This window comes from Lutra lutra, chromosome 13 (assembly GCF_902655055.1).
Source record: "Lutra lutra chromosome 13, mLutLut1.2, whole genome shotgun sequence".
Taxonomy (NCBI): Eukaryota; Metazoa; Chordata; class Mammalia; order Carnivora; family Mustelidae; genus Lutra; species Lutra lutra.
This window is the reverse complement of record NC_062290.1, coordinates 31,249,836-31,265,748: the sequence shown is the minus strand read 5'-3', so window position 1 is coordinate 31,265,748 and position 15,913 is coordinate 31,249,836. Positions and strand designations below refer to the sequence as shown.

The window sequence follows — 15,913 nt, the reverse complement described above, 5'->3', positions numbered from 1 at the left end:
TCTCTCCCTCTGCCCCCCCCCCTTTCTAATATAAATAAATAAATCTTAAAAAAAAATAGAAGTGGAACTGAAGTTGGAAGCAACCTGAGTTCATCAATAGGCAAATGGACGAGGAAAGATGAGGTACACACACACACACACACGAATATTATGCAGCCATAAAAAAGGAGATCATGCCATTTATGACAACACATAAAGAGTATTGTGCTAAATGAAACAAGTCAGTCTAAGACAAATATCATATGATTTTATTCATATGTAGAATCTAAAAAAAATAAAACAATTAGGCAAATAAAAAAGCAGAACCAGACCTATAAACACAGAGAACAAACTCATGGTTTCCAGAGGGGGTAGGGAGTAGATGAGCAAAATGGGTGAAGGGGAGTGGGAGATACAGGTCTCCAGCTATGAAATGAATAAGTCACAGAAATAAAAGGTACAGCATAAGGAATACAGTCAATGATATTATAATAGTGTAGTAAGGTGACAGATGGTAGCCACACTTGTGAACACAGCATCTTTAAATGTGTCGAATCACTATGTTGTATTCCTGAAACGAGTGTAATATTGTGTGCCAATACAACACTCAAAAACAAAAATTAATAATAAAAAATTTCATTGTCTTGCCCAAAGAGGTTGAAATTATGCATCTTAGCTTCTTGTTGTCTGTGATACTTCACAAACTGCTGCATTCCTACCTTGTTCTAAGGCTTAATACAAAAATATTTAAATCACTGTCTCTCTCTCTCTCTCTCTGTCTCTCAAACACACACAGAGTGGAACTAAAGGAGTTTTCTTTAGTGATGAAAATGTCCCCTGTTTTCTTGGGATGTGAATAACAGAGATGGACAATCAGGAAAAACTCACTCAACTGTGAAGAAATGCATCAAAAAATGACAGAGTAAAAATTATCAGTAGAAACAAAATGGTCAATACCGGAGTGCTCACTGTACAATTCTTTCTATTTGGGGGCATGTTTAAAAATGTCCCATGATATGTACACCTGAAACTAATCTAACTACTGGAATTAAAATTAACAACTAAAAAATAAAATGAAAAATAAAAACTCCTTGCTTACTCAAGATAAAAAAAAATGCACATCCAGTGACCCATTCATTATTCTCTTGGGCATATACTCAACAGCAATGCATAAATATAAGTCAAGAGACATGTATTTTAGGGGCGCCTGGGTGGCTCAGTGGGTTAAGCCTCTGCCTTCAGCTCAGGTCATGATCCCAAGGTTCTGGGATCGAGCCCCGCATCGGGCTCTCTGCTCAGCAGGGAGCCTGCCTCCACCTCTTTCTCTGCCTGCCTCTCTGCCTACTTGTGATCTCTGTCTGTCAAATAAATAAATAAAATCTTAAAAAAAAAAAAGAGACATGTATTTTAAATCTTACAGTGGCATTGTTCATACTAAGCAGAATTTTATTGGCAAAATGAGTAATAGTTATTCACAGATATAAGAATTGGGTGTGTTCAGAACAAACAAATCAGTGAGCTAACAGATTTGTTGTATTTTCTTTGCTCACTCACATTCTTAAGAAATAAGTGTTAAAGATAATTTTGCTTTTTATGTTTAATAATTGCATATCAAATTATGTAATGATTTATGTTTTGATCATTTCCCAATTGAGAAGGAGAGAAATTTTTTTTAAATGTTTATTTATTTATTTGACAGACAGAGATCACAAGGAGGCAGAGAGGCAGGCAGAGAGAGAGAGGAGGAAGCAGGCTCCCTGCCGAGAAGAGAGCCTGATGTGGGGCTTGATCCCAGGACCCTGGGATCATGACCTGAGCTAAAGGCAGAGGCTTTAACCCACTGAGCCACCCAGGTGCCCCGAGAAGGAAAGAAATTTTTTAAATAAAAAAGTAAAATGTCCATGATAAAATATTAGAAATTTTTTAATTAAAAAATTAAAGATTTAGGGGCGCCTGGGTGGCTCAGTGGGTTAAGCCGCTGCCTTCGGCTCAGGTCATGATCCCAGGTCCTGGGTTCGAGCCCCGCATCGGGCTTTCTGCTCAGCGGGGAGCCTGCTTCCTCCTCTCTCTCTGCCTGCCTCTCTGCCTACTTGTGATTTCTCTCTGTCAAATAAATAAATAAAATCTTTAAAAAAAAAAATTAAAGATTTATTTTCAAAATAAAATTTAACTTTAGCGCCTGGGTGACTCAATTAAGCCTCTGACTCCTGATTTCAGCTCAGGTCTGGGGTTGGTGTTAGGTCCGTTATTAAATGAAACGAGACTGAGACAAAGTGAAAGTTATTTAAAGCTTTATTTTATGCCAAGTATTAGAAATCAGACTGATTGGCCAGGGGAACGAGACTGAGACAAGGTGAAAGTTATGCAAAGCTCTATTCTACGCTAAGCATTAGAAGTCAGACTGACGGGCCAGGGCCGTCTCCAAAGAGAGCGACAACCTCCAGCTTACAGGCTCAAGAACTGACTGACTGACTGGTCAGGGCCGCCTCCGAAGAGGGTGACCCCTCCCCATCTTACAGACTACCTTTTATAGAGCAAAAGTCTGGCCACACATAGGTGGCCAATGAGATTGTTGTCATGTTAGGTCACACACAGGTGGCCAATTGAATTACAATTTACCCTATAGTAGCTGTTTGACCCAACCTATTATTCTGGTCAGAATTAGTGCTCAAGGTTGGCGCCCAAACGGCAGGGTTTACATTCTTTGGTGGTTAGGGAAAAAGTATGTGTGTTTCTTACTGATTGGATGTCTCCACCTGGCCTGACTCGTCCTTGTATTCTGGGCTCTGTTATCAGGAACTGGCCAACCTGGCCTTGTATTCTGGGCTCTGTTATTAGAAACTAGCTGACCATATTTTACTGATTTCCCAGACTTGCTTCTTTTTTTTTTTTTTTTAAGATTTTATTTATTTATTTGACAGACGGAGATCACAGAGAAGCAGGCAGAGAGAGAGGAGAACGCAGGCTCCCCGCTGAGCAGGGAGCCAGACGCGGGGCTCGATCCCAGGACCCCGGGATTGTGACCCGAGCTGAAGGCAGAGGCTTTAACCCACTGAGCCACCCAGGCGCCCCTCCCAGACTTGCTTCTAAGTAAGTTTCTCTGGGGGGAGGGGGGCAGGGTCAGTTTAAGTTTTACTGCACAAACAACAAAATGGCTTTTAACCAAGATGGAGTCACTCTGGCTAAATAGGTCCTTACAGTGAGTTCAAGCCCTGCATGATGCTGGGGGTGGAGACTACTTAAAAAAAAAAAAAAAAAAAAAAGTCTGCTACTAGGATGCCAATCCCCGGACCTTGAGATCATGACCTGAGCCAAAGGCAGTCGCTTAAGGACTAAGCCACCCTGGTGTCTGTCCCCCAAAAAGCCTTTTTAAAATTAAACTTTTATTTACTTATTTGAGAGACAGAGAACGCTCACTTGGCCAATGGGAGAGGAAGAAGGAGAGGGAGCGAAAGTCCGAAGTAGACTGTGCTCAGGGATTGCTGAGGAGGGGCTCAAGCTCACCACCCAGAGATCAGGACCACAGGGACAATCAAGAGTCCAACGTGCTTAGCGGAATGTGCCACCCAGAGCCTCCCCCCCACCACCAAAAAAAGTCTTAAAAATAAATAAATAAATAAAAGTTAATTCCACACGTAAGATGTACATCAACGTTACCTCAAACAAAACAAAAACAGACCTAAGGAGGGGATGGGTTAAAAACGGAATAGAAGAAAATACAACAAATCTGTTAGCTCACTGATTTGTTTGTTCTGAACACACCCAACCTCTAGGCAGCTGGACGTGTCCGTCATGTACCCTCTGTCCCCGCACTGCCCCGACTGCCAGCACCCAGGACCCCCCGCCCCTGCTGCATCAAACCCTTGTCCTCCGCCCTGCGCTCCCTCCCGCCCCTCCCAGGACGGGCTCCGCCCCTCCCGGGTTGCGCCCCACCCCTCCGAGAGGAAGCTCGTCCGGGTCTCTAGGGACCCCACGTAGCCCCGCCCCCTGTATCCCGCCCCGCTCCGCCTTCCGCTCCGCCCCGCCCCGCCCTGCGTCCAGTGCTCCTCCCGGATTGCTCCGCCCTGAGCCCCGCTCGGCAGTAACCCGGCTCGCCTAACTTGTGCTGTCCGCTTTGGGGACGGTGGGCTCGTACCCGGGCGCGCAGATGCAGGGCGCAGAGGTCGACCCCGCCCTCGCCGCTGTCACGCGGCAGGTCAGCGGTCGCGCCGCCCCAGCCACAGTCCCGAGCGGCCCAGAGCGCGGGCAGCCCCTGGCCGTAGCGGTGGCCGAGCTGCCCGTGCTGGACGCCTCCGGGAGGCAGGTGCCTTTCGGCGCGCTGTTTCGGGAGCGTCGGGCTGTCGTAGTCTTCGTGAGGGTGAGCGCAGACAACGGGGCGGCCCGGAGAAGGGACTTGGCCGGCAGGCTGGGATGGAGGTTGCTTCTACAGCTTCGGCTGGGGGGACATCGGGTCCTTCGAGAGGTTCAAGGCCCGAGAGCGCGGTCCCGCTGGGCCCTGGCCCTTCCCGTTGCCGTCCACTAGAGGCTTCCGGAATGCGAACCGCTTCTCTCGCTTCCTTTATTAGAATGGAAAACCAGCCCTCCAAGCCAAGTCCCTTTTCCCAGCAAACGAGAAGGCCTAGGGGAGTGGGTGCGGCCCAATATCTCGGGCGCCCTTTGCGCCTTTTTCTACCCGCTGTGAGTAGCGTTAATTAGCGTCACGCGTAACGAAGTACTTGGTCTTTTCTGAATCCTGAGGTATTAGTTGCTAACTTGTCCTTTTTGCCGTTTTGGGATTTCAGCATTTCCTGTGTTACATTTGCAAGGAATACGTAGAAGATCTGGCCAAAATCCCCAAGAGTTTTTTACAAGTAAGTTTCCTGAGACTGAGCAGCAGCGTACCCTGCTTCAGGGCGACCTTGTCAAAGTCACCTGTCATTTCTAAGAAGCAGGGTGGGGTGAGGTGCAGAGGACAACACCTCTCCAGAACAGACCCCCTTGCAAGCCCAGATTATCACCTTCCCAAACATCTCTCCAACACTTTCAAAAAAAGAGAGACGTTAGAGATCTATTTCTGTCCTGCTTTATTCGCTACTGCCTGCTTATAAATATACTAACTGTAGTAATTTCGTTGTTAGTAACCTGTTGGCAAATGTTGATAATGACCAGAAGCACAAACGCTAGAAATTATTTTACTTCCCTTATTTTTTAAGTAAGAACACTCCAAATAGTTCATTATAGGAAAATACAAATATAGCTTAAGGGTTGAAATTTGTATTTGTTAGGATGTGCCTCCCACGTTCCTGTGACAACCACATACATATGTTCTTTGTCAGGCACATATACATTTGTCCCCAGGTGAGCTTTTCAGTGAAGGAATTGGACAACCTTTGTAAAACTAAGATCTGTTTTCATCAGGTGTTATAAATAGGGATGTGAAAAAATAAAACTGTCTGATTAGCCCTACTTCAATAATTTTTATTCTTGTTTAGTGTACGCCTTTGGAGGGAGCATAGATTTTTTTTTTTTTTGAGAATTATTGAGTATATTATTTTGAAGTTCTTAGCAAGAGATTGACTGAATTAACTGAACATTTTAGCATTCATTGCTTTGCTTTGACTCACACAATTTTGCTGTTTATTCCATTCTTCTATAAGCCTGTAGGTGGCATTAGAATGGAGCAAAAGAGTTGGACAGGGGGAGGTTTTATAAAACATATAATTTCTGGTAATATGTACTTGTCCCTTTCCTCTCCTGAAGGAAGCAGATGTCACTCTAATAGTGATTGGACAGTCATCCTATCATCATATCGAGGTAAATATATCAGAAATTGAGAAACTAACAAATCTGTTTCAGACATAAAAATTATTTTATTTGAAACATTAAGTGTAGGTTAAATTTGCTAAAGTAAAGGTAGGTTGTCATTACTTTTCTCTCATTTTTACCTAAACAAATTCCAAATACCTTTTTTTTAGCCTTTCTGCAAACTGACTGGGTATTCTCATGAAATCTATGTTGACCCTGAGAGAGAAATTTATAAAAAATTGGGAATGAAAAGGGGTGAAGAAATTGCCTCCTCAGGTAAGACATGACACGTCTCATCAGAAAACACTGATGGTACATTTGCACATTTCTGTATGTATGCATAGGGAAACAAATGGTAAATTCATAAATCAGGCTGCTTTTTATGATTCTGGTAAGTGAGCCAGGATACACCAAGCTCTCAAAGATTTATTTCCTGGGTGTAATGACATAGAAGTCTATTTGTGAAGTACTAAATGCGTGAAAAAAGCAACTTGCAGAACAGTGTTTTAGGTATGATTCTATTTTTGTGGAAATAAAAATCATTTTCATAAAGATTGAGAGTACATGTGTGTGTAATGAACAAGGTTTTAGAAGATATTGCCATGCTTACCCCAAGGTATGGAAGTTAGGAAAGTGGCCTTTGTATTTTTAACAAGTTGTGGCTAATTCAGGCACAGTCTGGGGTGACATGCCAAGGAATTTGGATTTGTTCTGGAGGAGTGGGGATGTCATACAAGCATTTGAAGTGGCGAAATGATAATCCTGTGTCCAATGTAGATGAGTAATTGGAACTCGCCAAACCAGAGCTAGTATACGGTTGTAGTAGGTTGTCGTAATAGGCTAGAAAGAAATGTCAGCAGAGATGGAGAGAAGGGGATGGGTCAGGAGCTATTTATGACATAGAGTTGACATGATCCCTTTACTGATGTTTTTAAGGAAAGCAGCCTAAACTTTATTAAAACTAATGAGCTAGCATAAACACAGTGAGTGTGCTCTTTTCTTTTTCTTCCTGGTATAGGAAATTGCAATGTATACTTTGTGAACCTTACTTAATGGTAGACGGTTTCCGTGTTCTAACAGTCCCAGCATGTGCAAGTTGTTTATCACTTAACACTTTAGATCTAAACTGCAAGTTTCACCTTAGTAACACTTCACAGTTCATCGGCTCAATAAAAATACAGAATTGCAAAGAAAACAGTTGAATTCTAAACAAAATATATGCTTATAATTATTAGAGATGGTATAGTAAAATCTTTTAAACTCCTATGACCTGTTTTCAAGGGCTGTACTTCCAACCAGAAAATATTATTCTCTCATAAAATCATCTTTTAAAAGTTTCTCTCTGGGGCACCTGGGTGGCTCAGTGGTTTAAATCCTCTGCCTTTGGCTCAGGTCATGATCTCAGGGTCTTGGGATTGAGCCCTGCATGGGGCTCTCTGCTCAGCGGGGAGCCTGCTTCTCCTTCTCCCTCTGCCTGCCTCTCTGCCTACTTATGATCTCTCTGTCAAATAAAAAAATAATAATTTTTAAAAAAATAAATAATAAAATAAAATAAAAGTTCCTCTCTGAAAGAGCAGAAATTTCAGAATCAGTCTCAGATGAGTCCCACTTGAAAATTAAGACTCTAGGGACGCCTGGGTGGCTCAGTGGGTTAAGCCTCTGCCTTCAGCTCAGGTCATGATCTCAGGGTCCTGGGATCCAGTCCCACATCAGGCTCTCTGCTCAGTGGGGAGCCTGCTTCCTCCTCTCTCTCTGTCTGCCTCTCTGCCTACTTGTGATCCCTGTTAAATAAATAAATAAAATCTTTAAAAAAAAAAAAAATTAAGACTCTAAAAAATATAATAATGATTTTAAATTAGTGGACATTTTTTAAAAACAAAGAATAAGAAAATAAAGCCCGTAAATGCCAGGGAGTAATGTGTTTGTAGAAGACTGAAAAACAGGAGTTATAGACATAAGAACTAAATTCAAATGGGCAAAATTAGATTGTGTTTGAAGCAAAGATTGTTAAATTCTAGGTCATGGAATCTCCAATTGAATTTCTAAAATTTTAGAAATATTAAATGACCTCTTTTTTGGATATGAAGAGATAGTTTGGGTTTCTGAATATTTATTTTAGACACAGAATCTTAGAAAACAGTAAAATTTAGTTTTTTACTCATGTCTGTAAGGTAACAGGCCTGTATTTGTTCCTTGGTCAGATAAATGTCCATCATGATAGAAACATGAGAAAAATAGAAGAGAGGAAGGGAAATGATAGGTATCTGGAAATACTAAGGATTCAGGCAGGTTAAAGGCCCCATAACCATCAAAACAAAAGCCGAAAGCAAGACATAAAAGGCAGGGATAGGAGAAAGATAAGTTACAAGAAGGGTAAAGAGAGTGGGTCCCTTTGCTCAGAGGGAGCAGAAGTGAAGTATTAGTCACTGTGGGAAAGAAGGTGGAAAAACTGACAGCCGAGGAAGATGGACAGGCAGCTGGAGTAGCCGTTGTCACAGACAACTCCCAAAGTCTCAGTGGTAGAGGTTAGTTCTTTTTCTGTTCAAGATGGGTGTTCTATTCAGATGTCTTTCCTCGGAGTAGCAGTCCAGGCAGGGACACAGGGGGAAGGACCCAGGCCCCTTTAATCTTGTTGCTCTGTCATTTTCAGCCTAGGGCTTCCAAGAATGTAGAAGGAACATGGAGGTCATAAGAAGCAGGCCTGAAGTGGCCTGTATCGTTTTACTCACGTGTTAGAACATAGTCACATGGCCATAACAAATTGCTAGGAGGACTGGAAATATAGGTTAGCTGTGGGCCCAGAAAGAGGAAATGGGTTTTGATGAGCATATATTAGTCTGTGCTGCAGTGGCTCTTGAAATAGTTGAAACTAATAGTTACCTATTAGTAGGTGAGAGATTAAACAGATAAATGATGTATTAAAAGGGAAAGCATGAAGGGCACCTGGCTAACTCAGTCAGTACAACATGTGACTTTTGATCTTGGGGTTGTAAGTTCAAGCCTCATGTTGGTTATGGGGAGGACTTAAAAATATTTAAAAAAAAAAAAAAGAAGAAGTGGGGCACCTGGGTGGCTCAGTCACTTGGGCCTCTCCCTTCAGCTAAGGTCATGATCCCAGAGTCCTGGGATTGAGTCCCACATTGGGCTTCTTGCTCCGCAGGGAGACTGCTTGTCCCTCAGCCTCTGCCTCTCTCTCTCATGAATAAATAAATAAGATCTTTAAAAAAGAAAAAGGTGGGACGCCTGGGTGGCTCAGTTGGTTAAGCGGCTGCCTTCGGCTCAGGTCATGATCCCAGCGTCCTGGGATCGAGTCCCACATCAGGCTCTTTGCTCAGCGGGGAGCCTGCTTCTCCCTCTGCCTCTGCCTGCCACTCTGTCTGCCTGTGCTCACTCTCTCTGACAAATAAGTAAATAAAATTGAAAAAAATAAAAATAAAAAAGAAAAAGGTGGGGGAAAGCACTATCAGTTTGAGAAGTCTGTAGCGGACATTTTTCTGTGGCAGATGATTGGGGTATATCATCACTTTAAAGTAGTGGTTCTCCAGTAGGGTACATTTGGTGTTATCTGGAGACCTTTTTGGTTTGTGACAACTTGGTGAAGCTACTGTGGCATCTGGTGGGTATGCAGGACGGTGATGCTGCTCACCACCCTGCAGTGCACTGGCTGAAGACTTATGTGGTCCAAAATGTCAGTTGTGAAAGGCTGAGAAACCTCTCTTTGAAGGGAGAAAAGAAGACAAGTTAACACAGGATAACAAAAGAAAGAAACTTTCAAGGGGAATGGGCAAAAATGGGTAAAGGGGAGTGGGAGGTACAGGCTTCCAGTTATGGAATGATTAGGTCATAGAGATGACAGGTACAGAATAGGGAATGTGGTCCGTGTTATTGTAAGAGCATCGTATGGTGACAGGTGGCAGCTATGCTTGTAGTGAGCCTAGCCCAAGTACAGAGCTGGGGCATCACCACATTATACACCCAAAACCAATGTATGTTCTATGTCTACTTAAAAAAAAAAAGAATGTTTTATAGAAGCCCTACCTTATCTTCTGATATCTAATTGAATATAAAGTGATAATATCTAAAGACAGTTCTCAATATTTCAGGAAACAGTCCCCACATAAAGTCGAATATACTCTCAGGAAGCATTCGGAGTCTGTGGAGGGCAGTGACTGGCCCTCTTTTTGATTTTCAAGGAGACCCTGCTCAGCAAGGTGGAACCCTCATCTTAGGTCCAGGTAAACATCAAAGCCCGGGTCCAGTGGCACGCTTTTTGTGCCTTTTAGAAGTTAGGAGGCCACACAGTTTCTTCATGAAACAGATTCCATGTAAAAATGGCAATTTGGCATTGTAACAGTCATGATTCTGTGCTTGTAGGGGTTACCTTTGTTTGCTAAGGCTTCGGTGTATTTTGGTGCCCGTTTACTGGATATAATGTGCCCATTACTCTGTGCCTGAGTGATTTCAGGTGTTTGGGATGGGAAAGTCAGTGGTGGTTGGGTGAAGTGTATGTGTCAATAAAACTTTAAAAAGTTCATGGAAGAGGGGCGCCTGCATGGGTCAGCCGCTTGTATGCCAGATACTTGATTTCAGTGCAGGTCATGATCTCAGGGTCCTGAGATTGAGCCCTGTGTGGGCTGCACTCAGCAGGGAGTTTGCTTGAGATCTCTCTTTCTTTCCCTTCCCACCCCCGCCCCCACATTCACATGCTCTCTCTCTAAAATAAATCTTTTTTTTTTAAAGTTCACATAGAACAAAGTTCTACATAGAACAAAGCATCACCCCTTTTATTTCCTTTTTTTTTTTTTTTTTTTTCCTCAACAGAAGAATCAGCCCAGTCACTTATATCTAACAAGGCTAGAAGACTTACTCAGTGTCAGAAAGCGGGTCAGCTGCAGGGACAACTCATTCAGTAACAATTACTATAAGCAATGTAGTTTTAATAGATTTATTGATCAGTTTGGACCACCTGAAATTTCTTTAGTTCCACACTGCTAAATGGTTGAGTGTTGGATCTCTACCATGGTCAAGTGTTACAGTCAGGGACAGGCACTCACATATAACAGTGTAAATCACTAAGTTGTAAATTGATTTTCTTGGTTGTTCTTCCTCTTTAAAATTGTCCGCATAAGCGAGCATAGCTCCTAAGAGTTATAAAATTAACATTTGCTTTAATGAACTCCACATGTCTAAAAGTCTTTAGAAGGAGGATTTTGACCAAGCATTGTGGCTTTTTGGCTTTCTGCAGCTGGAGCACTTTAGCTAGCTAAAACCTGTAATTTAAATCTCTCTTTCCCTCTCTTGTGAATTTATACCAGTTAAACTAGAAAAAAAAAAAGACAATCCTTGTTTTATGAGAATGAGTCCTCTAGATTAGCCCTGAATGACCTTGAGCCATAGTTTTGGATGGCTTGTTTCCATCTTCAGACGGTTTTGAGTCCCTAGTCTCCATGTCTCAGCATCATTTGACTACATGTTCAGGTGTGTAAGAGTGACAAGCACACAGAGAGCATCATTTGTGTGCCAAGCTGAGAACATACTCAATAAGGAGAATATTTTATACTACCTGCTGGAGGAAATGTAGCTTCTCTAAGGAGAGAGCTGGGTGTACTTATTTACAGAAACTTTCATGGTTAAACCTGTATTTCATTTCACCTTATTTGATAATAAGCCAATTTATGATATTAAATCTACAGTGATTACAGTAGACAGCACGTAAGTACAATGCAGAAAACATGCCTCTTTTTTTTAAATTAAGATTTTATTTATTTGACAGAGAGAGACAGCACAAGCAGGGTGAGCGGCAGGCAGAGGGAAAAGCTGGCTCCCTGCAGGGCAGAGGGAAAAGCTGGCTCCCTGCTTTTGTGGTGCTCAATCCCCCAGGACCCTGGGATCATGACCTGAGCCAAAGGCAGATGCTTAACTAACTGAGCCACCCAGCACCCAAAAACATGCCTCTTATAATATTTAATCTTATGTTTTAAGTTAAAATTCTGGTCTTGAATCAAAGTAAAAAAGACCCTAGACCTATAAATTATGACCTTTCAATTTGAGCGGATAAAAGGATTGTGAATGTCTAAGTGTGTTGTAACTGACTGTATCAATGCCCTGATTTTTCAGCCTCTTTTGGTCTATGGTTATAATGCAGATAGGCTATTAAATCAGTGTTTGGCAGTGAATTTTTTTTTTTGAAGCAAGCGATTTATTCCATTATTACATTTAAGAAACAGATGTGATTTTCCAGCTTTGATATTTATGCTAGTTCCATATTCTGCCTGTCTGTTTGGCAGGACATTTTATTTAATTACATCTAATAAAACCTAACAGAGGTTATAATTTAAGAATCTTTCCCCTTGGATCTCATAAAACATTAAGTATCACTTTTATTTAACCATAATTCTTGTCATGCTTTATTACTTTAATTAAAAATTATTAGGGCATTATATAGAGAATATTATGAACTCCAGGCAATTAATTTTTACCTTTAGACTAATTAAAAGTTGAAAAGATTCCTGGTTCTAATAAGCAATAAATCTAATGAATAATACTGTATGCCATCCATTGCCTTTTATTCTCTCCTAGGTAACAACATCCATTTTATACACCGTGATAAAAATAGGTTGGATCACAAACCCATCAACTCTGTTTTACAGCTTGTAGGAGTTCGGCACGTGGACTTTACAAGCAGACCTTCGGTTATCCATGTGTGATGGTATAGACTGTGGACACTTGGAATATGACCTGAAATGTTCAGAATATGGTATCCTTGTGCAATGTCTAGCTTTTTGGCTTTTCCCAGCCTTTGAGGAGTTATGAAAACAGAAGAGACTGTGTACCAGTTATTTTGTGCTGGGAGGCATCAGTTGTCAAAAATGTGATATTTATAATTCTGTAGCTTTTAAAATTTTATGTAAAATTAAAGTTTGTTTATATAAAACTTTAAAAGCTATAAAATTAGAAATACTATTCTTTATTTTACATTATGGTAATCCATTAAATGAAAGTTTCTGTTGGCCATTAAAATAATAAATTCTTTTGAAGAACATATAAATGGAAAGGTAAGCAACTCACCACCATTTTATCCAGTAAAAAAAGCAGGATATCAAATTCTATAAATAATATAATCATTTTTTTTCTTTTTTTTTAAATTAACATATAATGTATTATTAGCCCCAGGGGTACAGTCTGTGAATATAATCATTTTTATATGTTTATATTTTTGTATGCTTAGGAAAAAAGAGAAAAACACCAGAATATTGCCAGGAGGTACCTCTATGTGGTAGGATTACAGGTGTCTTTATTTTCTTTTCCATACTTTTATCTCTGAACTATTCTATAATGAGCATGATTCATTTTTTTGGCCAGGAAAAGTTCTTTAAAAATTATATGAAGAATATATTCCTATATAACAAGTTCCACAAAGTTGCATTTATATGGGCCGCTGTCCACATGTTTCTATCCTTATTGCTTTACTCAAAGGAAATATAGCAGACCAAGCCTTCTGCATAGCCTATGTTCAGAGCACCTTGCACACCCATTACCCATTTCACTAGGATTTTTGCGGGGAGGAATAAAAGGAGAAAAAAATTTCTTACGTATTTAAGATATGCTTCAGTCTGCTTTTTGAAAGAATTCTAAGAATTGTTTAAACTAAAAAAACTTTATAGCTTAAATGTACACTGGTTTGGCTGCCAGATTGCTTTTTTTTAGTGTATTGTTGTCATCTTTTATAGGTTTAGTTGGGAAGAAATTCTTTTGAAAAGTACAGTAAGATCAAAATCTTGGTAATTATTAGCAAGTATGTACTGCTTTGAACTTAGAAGCTTTTATATCAGGCATATGAGGTCACACACAAATATATTTCAAGTACCCAAATATTTGAATGTATGTTTGTAAAAAGTCATGTTTTTAATCAATAAAAATGAAATTTCTCATGACATTTAAAATTAAGCAATTTTGTGCTGTTTTTTATAGTAAGGAAGGACTGGTGACCCAGATCCATTTGCTGATTTTAGGCTTAAAACTACTGAATCATAGCTTACACAAAACTTTATGTATTTATAAATGTATAGCACATTTTCCTAAGATCCATAAATGTTCTTTATGTGGCTTCAGGGAGATATAGGGAGATACAAACAGTGCAGTGGTAAATCACCAACCCAAACAAACATATTTAATGCAAAAAATCTTTTTTTGTTGTTAAGATTTTTTTTTTTTTTTTTTTTTTGGTGGGGGAGAGGAGCAGAGGGAGAGGGATAAGTAGATTCTGCTCTGAGCACAGAGCCAGAGATCCCACAACCCCGAGATCATGACCTGAGCAGAAATCTAGAGTTGGATGCCTGCCTGACTGAGCTACCCAGGCACCCTGATAAAAAAATTATTTCTCCTAGGTACTGTGAAATATATAAACATGCGCTGTACCAAATAATGTACTAGACTCAAAATTTTGAAAAACCTTCCTACAATAAATACATAGAAATACTATTAGAAGAATGCTATCTATGACTTCCATGGTGCTGATTATTTGCCAGGTAGTATTCCAAGTGCTTAACATTCATTAGCTCTAAGGAACTGACATGGTCATCATGCCCATTTCACAGAGAAGAAACTTTTTTTTTTTTAAGCCGAACTTTTAATAAAAAAGTGAGGAAATGACCAGGGCCAAAAGCAGAAGTAGAAACAAGGCTGATGACCATGCCCTGAAGCTGTGGGCTGCTCTGTGGTTTGTGTTCATCCCAGGAATGTTCCTTGGCCAACTGAAAGGCCTCGTGCAGAAGAGGGTTAAAACTAAGACCACAGCCTAAAGTATGGCCTGTGACCTATGCCTGCAACTTGAGACTTCCTGGAGCTTCTAAGAGCTATAGCTGCACCGCAGTCAGATCCATCAATAGACCAAGGAGCCCAGTGAGGAAGTGTTGTAAGACTTCTACAATGAATCAGAGGCAACAAAAATTTTAATAAAATGAAAGTGCATGTTTAATTTAAAAAGTATTTTTGTTTTTCAAGAAGATTGATGATAAGCTAGTAATCTGCATAAAATTTTTATTTATATTACCATCTACCACTGGGGCCAGAGTGATAACATGGACCATGTGAAACTTAGGGACAAACTTTCTAAAGAAGCAGTATCATCTACTCTGAAGATATTAGTTATTTTTTAAAAAGTGTTCCAGAAAATAATTAAAGATATGCAGTTGCAGAAGTTATATTTACATATCATTCTGTGAAAAATTAGTTTTAGTTTATTTAAATAGCCTCCATGCCCAACATGGGGCTTGAACTCATGACCTGAGATCAAGAGTCACATGCTCTACTGACTGAGCCAGACAGGCACCCCTAGTTTTCATTTAGAACAGAGTTCTTTTAAATTAATTTTGCTCATTTTCAGTTCCAAGTTTTGTACCCATATAAAAAGTGGAGTGGCAGCTATTCTTATGCTGGCTCTGTTAGCAGAAAACTTTGAAAATAGGTACAAGATGCCAGTTTTATATCTGTATTATATGAATTTGAATGATTACCTATTGTATAAGAATAATGTCCATACTAAAATAAGAAACCTATAGAGCAGAGTATTCTTGGAATTTGTTGTGTATACATATAAAGTATAATTGTGTCCAAGCTGTCAGTCAAAATAGATATTATAATTGTTAAAATTTAACACATTTTTAAAAACTTTTTTTATTGTGGTAGAATACACATTACAAAAATTTACCATTTTAACCATTTTTAAGTGTACAGTTCAGTGACATTAAGTATATTCATAGTATTATGCAACCATCACCACTATCCATCTCCAGAATTTTGTCATTATGTCTTACTGACACTCTGTACCCATTAAATAATACCTCCCATGGCAATCGCTTTCTAACTTTCTGCTTCTATAAACTTGATGACTCTAGGAACCTCATATAAGTGGAGTCATATAATATTTATCTCTTTGTATCTGTGTGATTTCACTTAGCATGAAGTCCTCAAGGTTCATCTGTGTTGTATTATGTACCAAAATTTCATTCCTTTTTAAGGCTAAATTATATTCCATTGTACATATATATATATTATTTATCCATTCATCCCTCAACAGACATTTAGATTATTTCTACCTTTGGGCTACTGTGAATAATGTTACTGTCAACCTTGGTGTACATGTATCTGT

The 15,913-nt window shown here is 40.0% G+C and overlaps 1 protein-coding gene and 1 long non-coding RNA gene across 9 annotated transcripts; both read left to right on the top strand.

Moving 5' to 3' along the window:
* Positions 1–1,770: 1,770 nt before the first annotated feature.
* On the top strand, positions 1,771–15,341 carry LOC125083183 (uncharacterized). The gene is made up of 2 exons (XR_007122200.1): positions 1,771–1,832; positions 14,767–15,341. It is a non-coding gene; the product is annotated as an uncharacterized LOC125083183 (long non-coding RNA).
* Positions 4,011–12,891, top strand: PRXL2C (peroxiredoxin like 2C). 8 transcript variants are annotated; one of them, XM_047699238.1, is made up of 6 exons: positions 4,011–4,336; positions 4,761–4,829; positions 5,719–5,772; positions 5,934–6,039; positions 9,867–9,998; positions 12,343–12,891. In XM_047699238.1, the coding sequence occupies exons 1-6, from the start codon at positions 4,127–4,129 to the stop codon at positions 12,468–12,470; spliced, it is 699 nt and encodes a 232-aa protein (XP_047555194.1). In that variant the 5' UTR covers positions 4,011–4,126; the 3' UTR covers positions 12,471–12,891. The 8 variants fall into 8 exon arrangements, with proteins under 8 accessions (XP_047555194.1, XP_047555196.1, XP_047555195.1 ...); XM_047699239.1 differs by lacking the exon at positions 4,011–4,336 and adding an exon at positions 4,352–4,656 and having other exon boundaries at positions 12,414–12,891; XM_047699236.1 differs by lacking the exon at positions 4,011–4,336 and adding an exon at positions 4,352–4,656.
* Positions 15,342–15,913: the final 572 nt, after the last annotated feature.

Coding starts and splice junctions, on each gene's coding strand:
- PRXL2C (XM_047699236.1), top strand. CDS start 4,390: ATGGAGGTTGCTTCTACAGCTTCGGCTGGGGGGACATCGGGTCCTTCG. Junction 4,657..4,760: donor TGCGCCTTTTTCTACCCGCT/GTGAGTAGCGTT, acceptor TTGGGATTTCAG/CATTTCCTGTGTTACATTTG. Junction 6,040..9,866: donor TGAAGAAATTGCCTCCTCAG/GTAAGACATGAC, acceptor TCAATATTTCAG/GAAACAGTCCCCACATAAAG.